This window comes from Echinops telfairi, unplaced genomic scaffold, assembly GCF_000313985.2.
Source record: "Echinops telfairi isolate 266 unplaced genomic scaffold, ASM31398v2 ScPeMD7_7457;HRSCAF=8495, whole genome shotgun sequence".
Taxonomy (NCBI): Eukaryota; Metazoa; Chordata; class Mammalia; order Afrosoricida; family Tenrecidae; genus Echinops; species Echinops telfairi.
Window position 1 is genome coordinate 26600059 of NW_022111357.1, and position 20745 is coordinate 26620803.

General features: G+C 56.6%; 1 protein-coding gene across 2 annotated transcripts in view; it reads right to left on the bottom strand.

Moving 5' to 3' along the window:
• The window catches only part of PAX7 (paired box 7), a 120061-nt gene that overhangs the window by 46597 nt on the left and 52719 nt on the right, over positions 1-20745 (bottom strand). For both annotated transcript variants that reach the window (XM_004705149.1, XM_004705148.2), the window contains exons 5-7: positions 13430-13629; positions 4843-5008; positions 3144-3346 (exon numbers count right to left, since the gene is read on the bottom strand). In XM_004705149.1, the coding sequence (XP_004705206.1) occupies positions 3144-3346; positions 4843-5008; positions 13430-13629 (569 nt within the window). The remainder of the gene's footprint in view (positions 1-3143; positions 3347-4842; positions 5009-13429; positions 13630-20745) is intronic.

The following is a 20745-nucleotide window of genomic DNA, read 5'->3' on the forward strand; positions in this document are numbered from 1 at the left end:
GGGAGAACTTCTGGGCACATCAGGGAGGCCTGCCCAATCGTCGTGCCCTGGTGGCTTCTCAGCTCTGAAGAATGAGCTGGAAGCTTCCAGAGGGCCTCTCATTTCTGGCTACAGGGGAATCCCGAGGAGGGAAGGAGGAATGAAGGTCCAACTCGGGAACATTGTGGCAGGGCAGAAGACCCTTCCAGCCCCCAGGAGAGAAGCTCCAGGTGATCCGACTGTTCAGCTCGGGACCGTTTCTGCTCCTCTCCCCCTCCCTCCTCCGGGTTCCTTTCTGGGTCCAAACCCTGCTGAAAGCATCCCCGCCCTTCAGGCCCTTCACCACACCATGCTTCAGAGCTGAAACCAAGACAAGGGGGGAAATAAAGTACCCCAACCAGCTGCCATCTGTTCTAACTCATGGCAACCCCGCCCATGTGGGCAGAGCGCAGCAGAGCAGCAGCACCGGATCGCAGACCTTTCTTCCAAGGTGCTTCCGGGTGAGTGTGAAGCACCAACCTTTTGAGTAGAAGCTGAGCTCCCAGCTACGTGTGCCCCCCAGCGACTCCTGCTGCAGGGGCCAAGAACCCCTCCTTCGCGGGTTTCTCTCCCTGTGCTGGGCAGGTAACCCTCAGGTCACACAGCGATGAGCTGGGAGGGGAAGCGCTGCAGTCAGGGGGCCTGGCACGCGGACTCTGGGCCCCAGCCCTACCAGGGTTGTACCAGGACCATCTGTACACCGGGGTGGCTAGCCTACCAAAGCGCAAAGTCTGCCGTCTGCGGCTTTCCGAGCCATGCCCCTCCAGCCTTTTGCTTCTTAGGAGGTGGAGCCTGGACCACATTCTTGAGTGTGGCCCTCTGGGGTCTCTGCGACCAGCCTCACCCAACCCGCCCTGGGATCCTGTTGTGTCTAACTCTGACTGTGGAAGGTCAGCTTGGCCAGTTGGCACTCGACACTAACGAGACTGGAGTCATGCCTTTGAACTCCAAAGAGGCCAATTAGACTCGACTAGGGAAACACTCAGAACTCCAGGCGAGGCTGCCACTGGGGTCATCAGAAAAGGAAGACTTGGGGCTGGCTCAGTGAGGGAGGACAAGCTGGCCAGCTACCTCAGAGCTGAGGCCATGGTGTCACCCGCAGAACATGGGCCCCAGGACACCTGGTGCCTCGCTGTTCGGAGACCTGCACACAGCTGCTAGCACGGACTGAATAGTTTCCATGTACCAGATCTTCCTTGTTCAATCTCCTCCAGTCCTCAGCAACCCTACGAGGTCAGTCCTGCTATCACCCCCATTTTATGGATGAGAACACTGAGGCACAGAGAGGAGATGGGGCTAGTCAAGATATGTGAACATAAACAATGGCACTGAAGTGAAATTAACCTTCAGGGACCCAAATTCACAGAGTGAATTTGAGCAAACTTGAACTTGAGTGAACTCAGAGTAAACAGAAAATTAACACTCTTGGGAATGTTTGAGACCGGGGCTTGGCAAGAAACTTCTGGAAAGGGCTAGATGGTCCGTATGTTGGCCTTTGCAGGCACTTCTGCCTGCCGGAACGGCTCAGCCCTATTGTTGCGGTTTGAAAGCAGCGACATAGGTGTACCCAAGTGGGCGTGGCCATGTTTCAATAAAACCCGACTCACAAAAACAGGTCACTGGACAGGCATGGCCCATAAGCCAAAACTTGTGGACCCCTGCCCTCACCTTGGGCACCGTTTGTGTTCATTTAGGTACCAGGCTTCCCGTCTGAGTCACATTACCCAGAGGGAAGAGAGTAAACGTACATTCTGCACCTGCGTTGTGCCAGGCTCTGTGCTGGCTGCTTTGACCCGTCAGCTGCTATTGTCAGTAGTAGACTCTTGGCTTGACCAGGTAGAAACTGAGGCTCAAAGAAGCTGACGTGCCTGGGCACTGGAGCTAGGTTTCAGCCGGGCTCTGACACCCACACGATGGCTGTTGAGATAATTTTGTTGTAAGGTTTTCTCACCGCCGATAGGCATAAAGAAGGTGGGGAGGTGGGAGGGAGGCAGGCCCAAGTCAGTAATGGATTCAACCACCTCTCTCCACGAGTCCAACTGTAAAGCTGACCCCACCGGGACACGACTAATCTCCTACCGGGTCACAAGGAGTCTGAATCGATTTGGTGGCGGCAGGTTTGGTCTTGGTTTGGACTGCGATGATAGAGGTGGGACAAGGGTTAAGCACTGTGTTGCTCACCAAAAGATGAACAGCGCAGATCTGCCAGGTGGCTCTGGAGAGAAAGGCCTGGCTGTGCCCGCCCATAAAGCCTCCAGCAAACCCACAAACAGAGGAAGCCCTTGGGGACAGTTCTACTCTGTCCCATGAGGTTTCTATGAGCCAGAAGACACCCAACAACACACCAACAACCACTCTCTGCACCACCACTTTCTTCGGTCTTCATTTACAGGAGCCCCTGTGACGTCTCAAAGCCCCAGCAGACATTGATGCACACCACTAGCCCCCAACCGCACAAATGTGAGCGCAAGTTTCAAAGACCCAGCCAGAGCAGCGCCCTCGGCCTAGTGCTGCACCTGCAATCCTCTCCACCAATCAGGATGCTGTCCTCACTGGCACTGGCTCGTCCCTCCTGGTGAAAGGAGGGGGAAGGAGCCCAGGATGGGATTCTGGAAGGAGGGAGTGAACCCCAACACTGTCGGCACTCTACAGGCAGAGAGGAGACAAGGCTTCCACCCACATGGGCCACCCTGACTTCTGCAGACGGCACATCCACAAGACAGGTAGAGGGCGGGTTTCTCGAGCTCCACGAGTCTAGAATGACTATCTGTTTGTTTCTGGGTGGCAAGAAGTATGGACACCCGTTATGGACAGCCTTTCCCTGGGCCCACCCCCTTCATCACCAGGGACTGCAGCTTGAAGAAGGTAAACCCACGTCAAAGAAGTGCAGGACATGGCAGCAGGAACGTGGACGGGCTACCCCAGCTCCCCACTTAAACTCTCTCAAGGCACTCAACAGCCAGAGTGCCCTGCAGACCAGTGAGTGGAGTGACCGGTGTCCAAGAACCAGCCTGTGTCCCCGTCCCCACCCACCCCACCCAACCCCACCCCACCCTGGGGGACCTTGACTTGCCAGACTGGTGGTGGTGGGCCGCTGGCTCTGGGCAGGACCCGGGGAAACCTACCTGAGGAGACAGGCCGTTGCTGACAGGATTCATGTGGTTGGAGGGCGCCGCCGGGTTCATAAAGCTGTCGGAGTAGCTGGAGAAGCCATGGCGGGCTCCGTAGGCCGAGCTGGTGTCTGCGGCTGCAGCGGCCGCGGCCAGCCCACCCTGGTGCATGGTGGACGGTGGGAGGGGCTGGGGACGGTGCACGGTGCTGCCCCCGTCTGTGGAGACACGCAGGACTCTGAGGGCAGGGCAAGAACCTCCTGCTGGGGAGGCAACCCTGAGCCTCCTGCTCCCACCTGCACCCCTTTGGGTCACTGGGCTTGGCAGTCTGGCTCCTGGTGATGGACCAAGTTTCCACTGACAGCCAACCAAACCTCTAGACAGCCTCTGGGTCACTGCTGACGGGGTCTGCTGCTCAGGGCTTGGCACCCAGGAAGGACTCAATACAAACTAGCTGCACAGAAGGCCAGGCCTCGCTGGGACCCTGTGCACACGTTGGAGTGCCCGCCACTTGCCAGGGGCTGACAGATGGTGTATAAGGCTGTGACACAAGAGCAGGAGCCTATGTCACAGATGAAGGGAACAAGGCTCAGTGGCCATGGGGCATTTATTTACACAAGGGGCAAAGCTTGTGAGTGGGGGACTAGGATTGGCACTAAAGCTGGAGCCATTTCAGTCCCTACCTGCCAGGCAGCCTTCCTGCGACTGAGAGCCTTTAACTGTGGGCACTGACTCCTGGACCCTGCCTTTGTCCCCAGCCGCCAGACTTCCAGCTGCCGGCCCTGTGAGAGCATGCTCAGGGCTTCATAAGGCAAATAACTGGTTCCTGGTGCATGTTGGGAAGCGGAGGGTGGAAAGGGGGCAGAAGCCAAAGAAAGTGGCAAATGGGCCCTTCACCCTTCTACTCCTGGCACCCAAACATCCCCATCTCCCCGTTAGAGGGCCCTCTGATCCTATAGCTCTCTCATCCATTCACCTCCGCCCACCCTCTTTCCAGACTAGGGCAAAAATCTTTGATTCTAGCCACCAAGTGGTCGAGCCCCAAAAGATGCCTCCTTCCCAGATGGGGCTCAGGGCCCTGGCCCTTCTTGGCCCAGCCCAGGGAGACCTGACCCTTCGGCTGGAGTGGGGGAGACCCTCACAGGACGCTGCCTTGGGGACAGAGGAGGGTCCCTGGAAATGTTTATGTACTAAACCTAAGAAAAATTAAAAGAAAAAGATGACCCCAATATCTCCCCAACATGCATGTACATGCGTGCCACTCTCTCCTTAAAACAGAGACGAGGCAGATGTCCTGGGAGGGCCTCCTCGTCCTTTCTCCGCAGACATTGGCCTGCTCACTGCCCTGGTACCAGGATGCGCTAGCCCCCCATCCCTCAGAGTAGTGCCCCTGGACAGAGAACTGACAGCTCCAGGGAGCTGGTGGGAAAGGCAGAGCTTCACTTGGGCTCCAGGCAGACCTTGTACAAGCTCCTGGCTTGGGGCATGGAGGGCACCTGTCGGTCCACACCTGATGCCCTGTGGCCCATTGTCAGAGCCAAGGACTCAAGGGCAGAGTCCCAGCATTTCTGGCTTACTAGAAGCAGAGGGTCATGGGGTTAGGGGAGGGTGCGGGGGGGTCCGGAGTGCCAGGGCAGGCGGGAGGGTTGGGACAAGTGGGAAGCGCAGGGCAGGTGTGGCTGAGCTGCTGAATGGGTGGGTTGGGGGCACTCACCTTGGGAGATGGTGGTGGTGGGATAGGTGGAGTCCGGCAGCTGGTAAGGGGGCAGCGCAGGCATGCCAGTGGGTGGGAAGCCTCCGGGCAGAAGGTGGTTGAATGCTGCCAGCTGGTTGGCTCCTGCCTGTTTCCGCCAGCGGGCACGGCGGTTACTGAACCAGACCTGCGGGCCAGAGAAGAGCATGGGCAGCCCTCAGCCCCACTGGCCCCTGAGGGAGAGCAGAGGCACAAACATCGCCTGGCCCCGCCAGCATCCACATTTCCTTCAGCACGTGGCCGTTGGCAAAGCACATTCAGAGACACGATTCCGCATGCCCCAGGACCACCAGAGTGGGCGGTGGGCAGGGTGTGACTGTCGCCATGCCACAGGGAGGGGACTGAGCCCAGAGAGCATGGGTGACTTGCTCCGGTGCCTGGCTCTTTCTGCATCAGCTGTATGTGCCTTGGGGATGCCCAGTGGCAACCTGACTGGCAACACCTTGTAAGGAAGTGTCCCAGGAACCCTCTCCAGACTCCCAGGTGAGGGGTCTCTGGCCGGAAATGGAGGCACTACCTGGCCTGTGAAGCATCAAGCTCCTTGAGACAGGACAGCGCCCTCTCTCTCCCTCGGGGATTTGCTATGAGCCGGCAGGGAGTTTTTGCCGAGTTGGGGAACAGCCTCAGATTTCCCCATCTTCGTTGCTGTCAGGTTTTGAGCTTCACATGCTCACCAAGCGTGGCACACAGTCTGTGCTCAACTACTAACCTAAAGGTTGGCAGTTCAAGTCCACCCATCTAGCTGCATTGCAGAAGAATGGCCTGAGGCTCTATCTCCATCAAGGTACTGGCAACAAGTGTAACAAAGGAAGTCCTGAATCAGAAGCAACTCAGCGCCAACAGACTTGTTTGTTTGCTAACATGGATTCTCCTAATCCAGCAGTTCTCAACCTGTGGGTCGCGATACCTTTGGCGGGTCGAATGACCCTTTCACAGGGATCACCTGATTCATAACAGTAGCAAAATTACAGTTATGAAGTAGCAAAGAAAAATAACTTTGTGGTTCGGGGGGTCACCACAACATAAGGAACTGTATGAAAGGGTCACGGCATGAGGAAGGTTGAGAACCACTGTCCTAATCTCATTTTATAGAAGAGAAACAGGCTCATCGAAGTCAACGACTTGCTAATCTGTAGCTGATCAGTCAGCCTGACCTTCAGGAGTTCCTTATGCTGCTCTGCTCAACTTCCCTGCGACAGAGGGAGCCCAGCCAGGGAGGAGAATGTGTGTGTGGATGGGGGTGGAGGGTGGGGAGTGCTCTGGGGGACTCTGCACATACTGTTCCCTCTCCTGCAAACGCTCTTCCTCAGCTCGGCTTCTCCACTTTCCCAACCACTGCCTCGAAGGTGAGGCCCTCCTCTGCTTCACAAAAGAGCCTTCTTCTATTTGCTTATTTCTGGGCTGGGCTTTTCTGCCTCCCTCTCCTAGAGAATAATTGTTGGATGGAAGATGGGTGGAGAGTAGGTGGATGGAGGATGGAGGGTAGATGGATGGGTGGATGGAGAGATGGATGATGGATGGATGGATAGGTGGTTGGGGAATAGATGGAAAGGGGAGGGAGGGAGGGCGAGGGGGGTGGAGAGGTGGATGGATGAACGATAGATGATGATGGATGGAAGGGAGGGAGGAATGGAGGGGTTGATGGGTGAGTGGATGGAAGATGAGTGGAAAATGAAGGGAGGGAAAGAGAGATGGATAGGTGGATGGATGGATAGATGGATGATTGGAGGGGTGGATGGGTGAATCGTTAGAGGGGTGGATGGGTGAATGGATGAAGGATGGATGGATGGATAGAAAATGGAAGGAGGAAGGGAAGAAGGGAGAGATGGATAGATGGTGGATGGATGGATGGATGGATGGATGGATGGATGGATAGATGGATGGATGGATGGAAGATCAAGGAAAGACAGATAGCTCTGATGTGTCCTTGCCTGGCCTGGGGTCACAGAGCTTAGCCAGGGGTCTCTTCCTGTGGGGTGAATTGCACAAGATTCACAAACCTCTGGGTCATGCCAGCTGGCATAGGGAAGGGGAGCTGGTCTCAGCTGCATGGGGCCATTGACGTGCCTGGGGGCTATTCGTCTTTCCCAGATCTGCCCAGATGGGAGGCCCCATGGCTGCTCTCCAGGCTGGATGAACAGAGCCGCGGGCTCTCATCTAGTTGGGCAACACAGTGGTAGGAGAAGAGGCAGAAAAACTCCCCAGCTGTGTCCTGGCACGGGGGTGACTCAGGCTAGGACTGCCTCTGAATTCGTCAAGAAACGGTCAGTATTGTCCAGGTCCCCAGCTCCAGAAGGCGGTGAAATCTTTGTACTGATTCAGGGGTTCCCCCAAGGGTGGCTTCCTACCCAAGCTATGTTACAGATGTTAAACAACCTGAATCAATGGGGAACACATTATTCCTCCACACTTGGCACCCAGGCCTCTGGGAAGGCCTGGGCCTGGTGCTAACCAATCCTTACCAAAACCCAAACCCACTGCCATTGAGATGCCAACTCACAGAGACCCCGGAGGACAAAGCAGACCTGCTCCACAGGGTCCCCAAGGCTGTAAATCAGACGGAGACCCCCCTCTTTCTCCGGAGGAGCAGCTGGTGGGTGTCAGCCCCTGACCCTTCAATGGGCAGCCCCCACTTAACCCAGTGTGCCACCAGGGCCTCTAACCCAGCCTCAGGGCCTTGCTCAACACAAAGCAAACAGCCTTACCTTTGAGCCCATCCCATTGCCTAGAGACCCCACAGGACAGAGTAGAACTCCCCCCAAAGGGTCTCCAGGATGTTAGCCAATCTTTTCAGAAGTAGACAGCTGCCACATTTTCCTCCCTCGGAGTGGCTGGTGGGTTTGAATTCCGAACTTTGGTTAGCAGCCAGGGGAGGTGGAGGGCTTAACCCTCTGTGCCACCAGGATCAGGGGCTCTCTTTCATTCAGAGAGGAGGTCCTCTGCAGGGACCACTTTCCTACAGGCCCCGTGTTCTGTTTTCACTACTCACTGCCTTCCCTTGGTGGTCAGACGCCTTTCGTTTAAAATACATTGCTTTCATCCCAAAGAAAATGACAATACCGGTCCCATGAGAGTGTGGAGATGGTCGGGGAATGGTGTCAGCGTGGGCCTCGCTGCTCTGTCATCCGGAGCGCCGCATAAAATCAGAAGCATCCTTCCCCCTCCCCTCCCCACATTTGTGCGTCCCTCCCTCCGCCTCACCTCCAACCTTTCACTGGGATTGCAGGTGCCACGCCAGAGACCGAGCGGAGATGCACAGGATGTGGTCTTGGCCAGGGCACCCAGCAGCTGAGGAAAGAAACCGCCGCTTCTCGCCCTGCAGCGAGCTCACGATGCAGGGGGCCCTGAGGAAGGGCTTCTAACATCCCCTCTCCGAATCCAGGAGGACTCCCTTTGCTGCCAACTCTCCTACCTTTTCTGCTGAGCTGGTACTCTTGCCCCAGGGCCACCTCATCCCCCGTCCACAAAGTATAACTCATGGTTTAGAACAGGGGTTCAAAGTCTGGCCACCTGGGTTTGCTTCCTATCTCAAGTCCCTTGCATGGTGCAGATAATTGAGCACTTGGCTACTAAAGGGAAGTTGTTAGTTTGAAGCCCCATAAAGGTCTGGAGATCTAGTTCCAAATGGTCCTAAGCCATTGGAAACCCTGTGGAGCGCAGTGCTACTCTGACAGGCACAGGAGTTTGGGGTTCTTGCCTAGCCCCTTGCTAAAACGGGAACGTTTTGTCATCCTTCCATTCCTCATGTTCTTCCTAGCAAGGAGCTAATGTTCGCACCTGCCTCACAGGTGGGTAGATAGTTCTGGCCTTTGAGTGAGTGAACATATTTGTGAATTGCTTAGAACATCATCGATAGCACACAATTCTTGTTCTCTTAGAAATCCTCCCGTGGCTGAGTGAGAAGAGATCTTTCTAATGGACTAAGCAGTGCACTGCGAACCACAAGATCAGCAGTTCAAGGCCACCAGCTGTTCAGCAAGGGAAAGACGAGACACTGCTCCCGCAAAGAGCTGGGGTCTCAGGAACCTAACGGGGCAGTTCTCCTCTGTCCTATGGGATCGCGAAGAGTTGGAATCGATTCGAGGGCAGTGAGTTTGGTTTGGGGGTTCAGTGCAAGCTGCCCATTTCAGATGGGAAAACACAAGCACCAAGAGGGACAGGGAGGCCAACCCCCACCAGGGTCCTTGATCAGTGCCGAGTGCTTGAAAATGGGGGCTGTTTCATTATTCATTGTCAACCCACAGGGAGCACGGGTGGGGCTTTCTCTGAATGTAGCCCAGGGGGAAAGAACAGAGCCTCCACTGCGCATAGCCGTGGCCCCAGGTCGAGCTCCGTCCCTGATTCACTACTCCTTTGCTCAACCTTGGCTTTCTCACCCGGAAGATGGAGAGGCCCTCTCCCTGGGGTGATGGTGAAGACTGGCTGAGAGAGAGAGAGTCCGTGTTGAGAGTGTAGCACCACACCGTGCATGGTACCCCGTGTTAGGAAAAGACTCACGGGGTTCATTCCTGAGTCCCTCTAAAACCAGGGAGCAACTCACGGTGATGCCGGCGGTGTCAGAGGACACCTGCTCCACAGTGTTTTCAAGTGGCCAGGGCTTCCTTCTGCGGTGCGTTGACCTCCCACCTTCCGGCCAGTCGGTGAAGTCTTGGTCACCTGTGCCTTACAGGAATTCCTACTCGGGTAGGTCTGTGACGGATATTGGTGGGGGTAGCACGGTCTTATTCTAGGTTACCTGGTTTTCACAACCCAAAGGGGATTCGGTGCCACAGAATGGAATCGAACAGCCGGGCTATGACTTGGGGGAACATGCGAAGCACCCCCATCCCCACCCCCTACACACAGCCTGCTGTTCCGGTGCCCACCACCGAAGACGGGGAGTTTCTACCAGCAGGCGTGAGAGCAGCCACCGGGAGAGCTGGGGACCATCGCCCTGCAGTCTCCGCTTCTCGGATGGGCCCAGGTCTGCGGTCTGTGGACACTAAGGGATTTGCTTGCCCCCAAGGACAGTGTCCCAGGGTGCGGATGGGCCACATGCCTTCTAAAGGTGAACCTTTCTCCAGAAAAAGGAGTCTTTGGTCCCCAGGCCAGCATCTCCTGCCTGACAACTCCCTCCCCAACCCTGCTCAGTGGCACACTTCCTACAGGCAACTCTGCCAGGCCTCAGAGGGAACATGTAGTGTCCAGCAGGCTTCCAAGAGAGGCTCTGACCCTCTGCTGTGGAGCAAGGGGTTGGGGGAGGCAGACCACATTTTAGTTCCCAGGGCCCCGCCCAACCTAATGTCCACTTGTCTATTAGAACCCCAGCTCCTGGACCACGGTGACTTTTCTGTCTGTTGTGGGTGCTCAGTAAATAGTTGGGGCTGAGTGAACCTGATGTTGCAAGGGTGGCCAGAACTGGAACTACCAAGAATAGGTGACATTTTAACAATGATCTTGCTGTGTGCCGAGCCTGACTCACAGGGACCTCGCATGATGGATGAGAACTGCCCTATTGCATTTGGGGAACTGTAACCACAAGGTAGGCAGTTTGAAACCACCAGCTGCCCCTCAGGAGAACAATGAGACTTTCTACTCCCATAAAGAGTTGCAGTCTCAGAAACCCACAAGGATGGTTCTACCCTGTCCTATAGGTTCACCTTGAGTTGGAATGGACTCATTGGTGGTAAGTGAGTTCATCTTTCCGGGAGTGGATTGCCAGGCCTTTCTCCTTCGGAGCTGCGAAGTGGGTTTGAACCAACCACCTTTCAGTGAGTAGCCCAGCCCTTCTCTGCTGCCCCGCCAGGCCTCCTCTCATCATAACAGCCCACATTCATGGCACCTCCAGGGGTCGGGCACTCGCCCAGCTGTTGGTTAGAGCAACGACTTGGTCCTCACCTGACACTAAACGGTCCACCCCATTACCAGTAACCCCTGTTTTATAAATGAGGAGACTGAGGGAAGGAGTACAGGTCAGAGCTAGGATTCGAACATGGGTCACCTGACTCAGAGTCCACACTCTCCTGCTCCACTCCCTCGCCCATCTGCCGGGGCCACGGAGAGGAGGAGTCACAGGAATGCAGACTCTCAGAACCCTCGGCCGTGACTTCCAAGTGCAGAACCAGGCACACTAAGGGATGCCAGGCACACCAATACCCGCCCCACGGACGACAGCAGAGATCCTCTTTCCGGGATCTCTGACAGACATTGCTTTTGCTTGGATACTTCCAGTCACGGGGACCTCACCACCTCACAAGCAGCCCGGATCGGTAGTCAATTAGGATACTGGAATGGTAAGGGGACCCGGGGATCATCTTTGGCACAGTGGCTGCAACAATGGGTCCAAGCATGAGCGCATTGGTTAGGATGGCACAGGGCCAGGTGGCGTTTCAGTCTTTTGTTCATAGGTCGCGATGAGTCAGGACCAATGGGATGGCAACTAACAACAATAACAACAATGGCAACTAACAACAATAACAACAATAATGGGGGTCATTGACATCACAACCCTAGAATCAGACCCTGATGGGCTCCCTTCTCCTACAGACCCTGATATTGACCTTGGACTTTCTCCTACTGGCCCCGGGCCTGCCCTCAGGGGCTTCTCAGACCTGCAGCCGCCCTGGCCTCCAAGTTCTTGCTACTCCGGCCAAATGGTTGATGATTTCTCACTTGACTTTTTGGCTCAGCCTTTGTCGCCTTTACTCAAAAACTCAATGTATGTTGGCTGTTCTCAGCTTGAAGAATTCTTAGGCTGACGAAGAAGGCCCAGCCCCATCCCTAGGGCAGCTCCAGTGTGGGGGAGGCCCAGCCCAGATCTAGGACAGCTTGGCTCAGGGGAGACCCAGCTTTGCCCTGGGGACCCTCTCTTCAGAGGAGGGAGACGGTTTGTATGCTGGGGAGCTCTTGCCTGCAGAAGGAGGCATGGCTTTGTGTGCTGGGGGCTCCTAAGTATGACGGGGGGCAAGAGGGTGATGGAGAGCTGCAGCCTTGCCCCCACCCCACCCGCTATGGTGGGCTCGCCTGGGCTCTGGCTGCTCCCCTGTTCCCAGCCCCCTCCCACCATAGACCTTGAGTGACACCTGTTTCTGGTCCCCTGGGCTAGTGAAAGCCCTGGCCTGACAGGCAGGATATTTTACAAGAAACAGGCAGCTTCGAGGTGGTGGGAGGCAGCCTGGCCTGCCAGACAGGAGTGAGAAAGCGCCCAGGAATGTGCCCAGGAGAACAGCTGCAGAGGGCAGGGGGAGGGGCAGGCTCAGATGTCACCCTCAGGAGGAAGTGGGGATGAGATGAGCCGGCTGCAGCTTCCTGCCCTCGGCCACGTCTCCCTCAAAGGTGGGGTACAGAAGGCCTCGAAACACACACCGGTCCCTTAAAAGCCAGAGGGGACTTGGATGACTCTTTCTTGTTCGTGGTTAACACAGCCATAGTGCAGTGCCCACCACCGGAGCATGGGAGCCCGTGCACAAAGGGACAAACGTGCTGCCTGCCTGTGCGGTGCCCATGACCCATGGCTGATTGGACCTCTGTGATACACAGAGCTTCCAGGGGCTGATTTTCAGGAGATGGCCAGGCCTCTCTTCCTGGTCTACCTGCGTCTGTGAGCTCTGTTGAAACCTGCTCAGAACTACAGCCACACCCAAGCCTCCAGTGGAGGGACCGGGAATCCAACCTGCAGACAAAGCAAACAGTCTATGACTAAGCCACCCTGCTGTCCACACTCCTGGTTGGCTTCTTCCCTCCAGGCTCCCTCAGTGCTCTGGGCTCCAGGTGAGCTGGCTTCTTTGAGCCTCTGGGCCCTGGAGGGGTCTTCACTGCCCTGACAAGAGACCTGAGCCCAGGTCATGTGTGGTGCCCGTGGGTGCCCATCCAGCAAGCAGTCTTGGGAGGTCCCTCTGCAGCCCCTCTTCCCGTGGAGGAGATGGCCTGGGAGTGACCTTCCCGGAGCATGATTCATCAAGAATCCACCAGAATCCACCATGATTCATCAAGAACCCTTCCTCCCCCACCCGCACCCACCAGCCATCCCAATCAGACCCCTGAGACCCTCCCTCCGGCACATCTGCCCTCAGAATCTGCTGCTCAGCCTGGGCCAGGAGTTGAATCACAGCAGGAGAGAACTGCTCGATCCCCTTCAGTCCCCAGTCTCTGGCCCCAGCCCCTCCAATGAGGAGGAGATTGTGTTCCAGGGCTTTGGGTCCACCCATCCTCTCTCTAAAGGAGGACGTAGTTGCTCCATCTGTTTGCATGCGTCCCTAAACGGGAAACTCACCCATCTCAGGAAACTAGGCTCTAATCAGTGCCAGCGCTCTTCAGGGACTTGGGGGTAGGGGTGGGGAGGTTATAGCTCCCTCCACCCAAAGCCTCTCTCTGGCCGAACGAAGGCCCCTCCTCGTCTTCTTTTCTCCCTCCCTCCCCCTTTCTTCTCCTTTAGGCTCCTGCCCTGGCTTCCCTGGGGCTGCCCACGGCTCCATTCCTCTGTCAGCCAATACCTGCTGCCCACGTACTCTGCACTGAAGCCCGAAGCCTACCATGCAGACCCGCTCAGGGCCAGCTCGAGGCTCCTCACCTGCACTCGGGCCTCAGTCAGCTTGGTCCTCTGTGCCAGCTCCTCGCGGGTGTAGATGTCTGGGTAGTGGGTCCTCTCGAAGGCCTTCTCCAGCTCCTCCAGCTGCTCCGCTGTGAAGGTCGTCCGGCTGCGGCGCTGCTTCCGCTTCAGCGGGAGGTCCGGCTCTGACTCCACGTCCGAGCCCTCATCCAGCCGGTTCCCTGCAGAGACAGGGAGAGCGGGGCTTCGTGGGGTTGGCGGCTGGACTCAGATCAATGGGCCCACAGGTGCACACAGGTACACGTGGGCCCACTCCGGAGTCATGACTCCACCAAAGAGCAAGTCCCTCCTGAGCAGGAGGTGAGGGTGTCCACCCCACATGCCCACCAGGATGAGGGGAGTCCACCCCAACATGTCCACCAGAATGAGGGGAGTCCACCCCAGCATGTCTACCAGGATGAGGGCTATCCACCCCAGCACATCCACCAGGATGAGGGGAGTCCACCCCAGCATGCCCACCAGGATGAGGGCTATCCACCCCAGCACGCCCACCAGGATGAGGGAGTCCACCCCAGCATGTCCATCAGGATGAGGGGAGTCCACCTCAGCATGTCTACCAGGATGAGGGAGTCCACCCCAGCACATCCACCAGGATGAGGGGAGTCCACCCCAGCACATCCACCAGGATGAGGGCTATCCACTCCAGCATGTCCACCAGGATGAGGGGAGTCCACCCCAGCACGCCCACCAGGATGAGGGGAGTCCACCTCAGCATGTCCACCAGGATGAGGGGAGTCCACCCCAGCATGTTCACCAGGATGAGGGGAGTCCACCACAGCATGTCCACCAGGATGAGGGCTATCCACCCCAGCATGTCCACCAGGATGAGGGCTATCCACCCCAGCATGTCCACCAGGATGAGGGGAGTCCACCCCAGCACGCCCACCAGGGTGAGGGGAATCTATCCCAGCAAGTCCACCAGGATGAGGGGAGTCACCCAGCACGTCCACCAGGGTGAGGGCTGTCCACCCCAGCACATCCACCAGGGTGAGGGGAGTCTATCCCAGCAAGTCCACCAGGATGAGGGGAGTCCACCCCAGCAAGTCCACCAGGGTGAAGGATGGGAAGCAACCTCCATGCTCACCCTAGGGGACTGGCTTTTTTAAAAACCACAGAATGCAAGTACCAGCCATAAAGTACTGAACCAGTTCCCTGAGTATGGGCACTTAGCTGATGCCCACACATGTGAAAGGAAGTCAGAGTAATCCCATGATGCAATACATCTATCAGAAGGCTCTCCTCACACGCTGCCTACCTCTCTACACACCGCTCTGAGAGAGCGGCCAGATGAAGACCACGCCCAGACAGAGGTCCCCAAAAGAGCACACGCCAAGTTATAGAACCCCACACCCACGGGCTTAGTGTGTGCCAACCCCCAGGATAACACAACAGAGGCTTTCTTCTCATACTTGGTGATATTTTAGTGTTTTCTGTAAAGGATGAGCATTTAAACAATGGTGCTGCTGTGTTTGGGAAAAGAGTGCAGAAATAAAGGAAGACGGGAAAGGGAGGGAGGAAATATGGGTTTCTGGAGATCTAAAAACTAAGCTTCCAGACTCTAACTACCTGTATGACCCCAGGAAGATCAGCCCTCCTCTCTAGGACTGTCTCCCCATTGGTCATGTGACCTGGGATGTTCCAAATTCTTTGTGACTTTGGGGGCTAGAGGAAGAGCACTCACCTGGATGGCCTTGGCTATGGCCCCCACCACCTCCCCAGTTCCTACCCTGGAGCCTGGAGTAGGTAAGATCTCTGCTTCCCAGAAGGCTGGAGTCCGCTCACCCCCTCAGCCTGGAGTAGGCTGTCAGGCCAGGAATCCAGGCTGCCAGAGGCTGCAGGAAAGGCCTGAGTGAGCTGGGAGCTGTCAGGGCTCAAAGCACCCTGGAGCCTGAGCTGGGTCCCCGCCCCCATCCTGAAGAGGGGGGCTAGCAGGGAGCACCTCAATTCCCCTTAGCAGCTAGTGAGCTGGGAGCTGTCAGGGCTCAAAGCACCCTGGAGCCTGAGCTGGGTCCCCACCCCCATCCTGAAGAGGGGGGCTAGCAGGGAGCACCTCAATTCCCCTTAGCAGCTCCCCCAGGGACTGTGGGGAGCACGGATAAGGGCAGTGGGGACCACAAAGGGAGGGCAGAGAAGACAGAGATGGCCTCCTCTGACTTCCTCCCCACCACCCCGTCCCCCTTCTTCCCCCAGCCTTGGAATTCCCGGGGCACTTCTATTCTGTGTCACCCATCCATCCATCCATCCATCCATCCATCCAACCATCCATCCATCCATCGACCAAGCACCTGCTCTGTGCTATGCACTGGGCTGGGTACACAGTGATAAGGGAGACGGGCCATAGCTGAGGGGCCTCAAGGATCAAGGACTCGTGCTGCATGTGGGGGAAACTGAGTCACAGAGCACCAATGTGAAGTGCCCAAGGTCATTTGGTTAGTGCACACATGGCCATAACACCAGGACCCCTGTCCCCCCAGTCACATCAACAGGGTGCCATTCTTGTTTGCCTCAAGAGGTGGCTAGGGGAATAGGCCCCTCTCGAGAGAGACGAACACATCAAACACAGAAGGAGGTGAAGGGAACAGCGTTCCAGGTAGGAGGAAGAGCATTGCAAAGTTGGCACTGTCCAAGTGGAGGGTGAGGCAGCTCCATTAGGAGGGGCAACTTGCCAACCAGAGCCAGGAAAGGCAGCCTGGGAAGACCATCTCCTCCCTCAAGTCTTGGATAATGCCCCTCTGGTTCCCCTTTCTTTCACCTGGCCATCTTGACCCTCAGGAGGTCATCCCGACATTCCGACTGGCCACCGCCATGCTGCCTGATTGTGACATCATGCAGCAAGTGACCCAATGGCAAGAGACCTTCTCTCGCTGCTGCCTGCCTCCTCCATAAAAGCAGGAACCTGGGGGGTGGGGGGAAGCTCCTAACTTCTTCTTCTCTTCCTCAACTGGGCTGCTGACCCAGCCCCCAGTGCCTGAGAGGAGGCCAGAGTGGGCACAGTTAGCTCCAGGGGTCCCCTTCCCCAGCACACCCAGGCCTGAGCCAATGCAACTAACCCCAAGAATCTGTTCGCTGGGCATCAGGAACTTACTGCATTGCCTCAATTTTTCAATGATGACAAAGAAAGAGGGTTCTTAGGATCTTAGGAGAAGGAAGTGGGGGCTGGCAGGCAGAAAGCAGGGGGAGGAAGAGGGGAGGAGTTCAGGTCTGCCCCCTCCAGTGGACCCCTCAACTTAGACAAGAGCTGAGGGGCATAGGCTATCGAGAGGGCAATCGGAGCTGTGGAGTCAGTCTGCTGGCACAGGCTTAACCCTGTCCGAGGGACGTGCCTATCTGTGGGCGCAGCACCGTCCCATAGCATTTTCTGTGGCACTGAAGTGCCCTCGACGTGTGCTGTAGCAGATCTGGGGTCCTTCTACCAATGGAAAGCGAGGCTCAGAGAAGTTGCATCCCTGGGTGGGCATCGCACAGGAAGACCACCCTCCATTCCTGGAGAGGGGCTGGGAGTGGGTGGCAAATTGGGAAGGAAGTTGGGGGCCTCCGTGGGGCAGTGCTGGTCCAGACAAGGGTCCTAGTTGGGGAGACCTGCAACTGCATTCCTGATCATCTCTCCCTTGCTGTGTGACTTTGGACGAGCTGCCTCCCCTGGCTGGTCCTTGGATTTTCTCAGCTGTATTTGTGAGAAAAAGATACCACATCCCTGCCTTCCTCATTGCGTTGCGTTGGGCATGGAGGGGAATCAAGACATGAGTAGGCTGGAGCAGGTGTCTGCAGGAGAGTGGTGATTGTTCTCAAGGATACGGATGGCAGAGAGTGCCAGGAGGAGGGGCAGCAGTGGACCCAAGAGCTCTGTTGCTGCCACACTGTCTGTGCCTTGATTTCCCCAGTGATACCTCCACCTCCACCTCCACCACCACCACCACCACCACCTTCAATCCTTAAGAGCTGGACCCTCTTAGCCTCAGAGTTAAATTAATCCGTGGGATTAGGTGGGCTGTCTACCAGGCAGCCCTGCTGGCCAGTGCTGGCTCTTCCAGACATGGAGAATGGGACACACATAGAGAGTGGACGTGGACATGGGGGCCCACTCATTACATGCACATGGAGTTTGGGGTATTGTTGGAGGGGAGTAGGTCCCTGCTCAGTTCTGCCATCTCCTACCTGCCTCCCGGCTGCTGCAGCCCTCCAGCCTCAAGCATGTTTTCACTGTTTAGGAGGGCGGGGTGTCCAGTGATCTTACCTCAGAGCTTCCAGTCTGAAAGTGGGAGCCTGGCCACCCACCCTTGGGAGCACTCAGCCTGATGAGGGAGGATTCCCCATTCAAGGGAGGAGTCAGAGCTTTCCGTGGAATCAAGGTCCAGGAGCATGTACAGAGAAGAGCTTGCAACACAGGGAACCCAGGACAGATAAACCCCTCAGGACCAATAAGCAGAGTAGCAATACCAGGGGGACAAGGGGAAGGTGGGGGGAGAAAGTGGGAACTGATCACAATGATCTACATATAACCCTGCCCCAAGGGGGACAAAAAACAGAAAAGTGGGTGAAGGGGAACAACGGACAATGTAAGACATGAAAAAAATAATAATTTATAAATTATCGGGGGTTCATGAAGGAGGGAGATTGGGGAGCGAGGGGGAAAATGAGGAGCTGATACCAAGGGCTCAAGTAGAAAGAAAATATTTCAAAAATTATGATGGTGGCAACAAATGTACAAAAGTGCTTGACACAATGGATGTAGGTATGGACAGTGATAATAACTGTATGAGCCCCCAATAAAATGATTAAAAAAACAATCTCCAAAGCCACAGGGCAGTGGGGGATGGCAGGGTGGGGAGCAGGGAGGGTGGGGGTCGCAGAGACAGTTGGTTTGTCTCAGAGGGCGGCCGCTAGAGTGGGCAGCAGGGCGGTCTAGTTCAGGCCAGGTTGGTGTTGGGGGAAGGACACTCACTGGGCTGTGGGGAGAGCAGGTCTCATCCCCTCTGCTTAGTATTTTACTGTCCCTTCACCATCCCCACGTCTCAAACAGTAACCTGGGCTTGTCAAGCCACCCCTGGGAGCCCATTTTACAGGTCCTCAGTAGGCCAGGGCCCATTGAAAGCGCTCCAGCTGAGAACAAAGCCCAAGACTGTGGCAGCCAGGAGGCCCAGGCAGTTGTGTTCCAAGTCCTGCCTGCAGGGAATTCCATTTTGAGCATGAAAACCAAGTCGGCATCTTTGGCACCCCTTCCCAAGCCTTCCCCTGCTTCCCCAGGGCCAGAGAGAACGCCCTACCATGTGGTCACAAGGTCTAGACCCACCCCTGTCCTCTTAGCTCAGTGGAAGCCAGCAGCCACCCTGAGGTTTGGGGTCCTTCTCAGAAGCCATCCCCAGAAGGGGCTACTTCACCCCCACTCCCATGCTGGCCCCCAGCCCACCGCCCCGCCAGCCAGCCGTTATTAGAGTTTAACATAGGGCCGGTGTGGAGCTGCGGCAGGGAGAGAAACGAATCACATAATGGTTGATATGCGTTTTAATCAAGTAATTCGGGCAGAGCTGAGAGCGGGCGAAGGTAGGCCGGGCGTCCCTGAATACCAAGCAGGCCAGAGCTCAGGGCTCGGGAAATTGGAAAAGTCATTTACAGCTCAGCTGGGGGCCAGCGAGCCTGCCCTGGCGGGAGCCCTCGCAACCCCTCTGCCAGAACCACTCAGCTGGAACGGTCCAGCACCGGCATGAGCAGTGGGGCTAGGGACAGAGGGCAGGGCCGGGCCTGGAGGCAGCCTGGAAGGTAGGCTGGTTCTCCCCGGTAAAGCCGGGTGCTGAGCAAGAGAGCAAACGTCTCCCCACTTTCACCACCTCTGCCCAAACTTCTCGTGGAGGCGGAGGTCAACACCCATGGGGCCAGCTCCCAGGCACCCACGTCGCAGACCCACCACTCATCCATCCTACACACCCCATTCAAGCCCTCCTATCCCGCCAGCCCAGCTCTGGGTCCTGCTAACCCGGAGGGATCCCCTCCCATCTTTCCCTGGACTCCAAGCACCCCCAGGCCTTTGTAGAGACTGTACCCGCCCCAGAGTCTCCTCCCCCACCTTTCTGATCCCACAGAGTCCAGTGGACAGCAATGGGGCCCCCAGCTCCCTTCCTGTAGGGTCACTGCGAGTCAGAACCCACCCGATGGCAACGGGTTGGTTTTGGGTTCCTGGTTTCCAGCCCCCGGCCCTGGCCTGTCTTGTCCACACTGCCTGTCAGGCAGGTAGGTGAATGAGTGGGGTCCTCTCCGCCCCACCCTGCCACATCATGGCCACCCGAGGGGAACCCAGGGTGGGGGCTTTCTTTCCTTCTTTCTGCCCACTGCTGAGTCTCTGGGAGGAACGGCTCTGGACGTGAAGAGGATGCCCGAGTGTTTATGGAATGGATAGATGAGTGCTGAGCGTGTGGCAGCTCGCGGCACAGAAACGGTGCTGGGAAAAGCAAGTGGCTTGCTTTGCTCTGAGTCCTTCCTGGCTCAGCAGGGAAGGCGGGTCACTTTCAGACTGCCCTCTGAGGGACCCATAGACCAGACTCCTGGTCCAAAGAGCCTCCCTGGGGCTGGGGACATTGGCACGGGGGATCCAGATGCTGTGACCTTGCACCCAGTGATGTTTCTCGGCCACTGAATTCCACTCCCCGAGCTCAGGCTCACCAAGGGGACGGAGGGAAAGCTAGGGCGGGACCCTTCCATCTCATAACCAAAGCGTTGCCTTTGTCAGGAAACTGCTCGCACTCCACCGGGCTGACTTTTTACTTCTTTTCTGTTTACTCTGATCCATAGATGGAGAGCCCCAGTGGTGTCGTGGTTACAGGTTGGGCTGCAATCCACATGGTCACCAGTTTGAAGCCACCAGCAGCTCCTTGGGAGAAAAACTGGACTTTCAACTCCCATCACTAGTGACAGTCTCAGAAACCCACAGGGGTGGCTGTGAGTCAGCACTGACTCAATGGCAAGGAGTTTGGTTTTTTGACTTCTGAACCGCAGGTAAAGAACTTGCACCACAAAATCAGAGACTAGGTCTGGTGCTGTCCCGGGCCCCCTGCCCTTCCTCCTTTGAGACCACAGGACTGCTCTTAGGCACTAGAGGGCACTCTCTTCATCCCGCAGAAGGGGCCTATCTAGGAAGAAGGAAGTAGTCACAGTAGACACTGTGTCATTGCATTTCCAAGAAAGCCCCAGTGGCACAGGAGTTCAGCTGCTGATCAGAGCACATGGGAGCAAATGGCAGGGGAGGAAGAGAGAGTGGAGCACATCCTGGTCCACCAAGCCTTGAG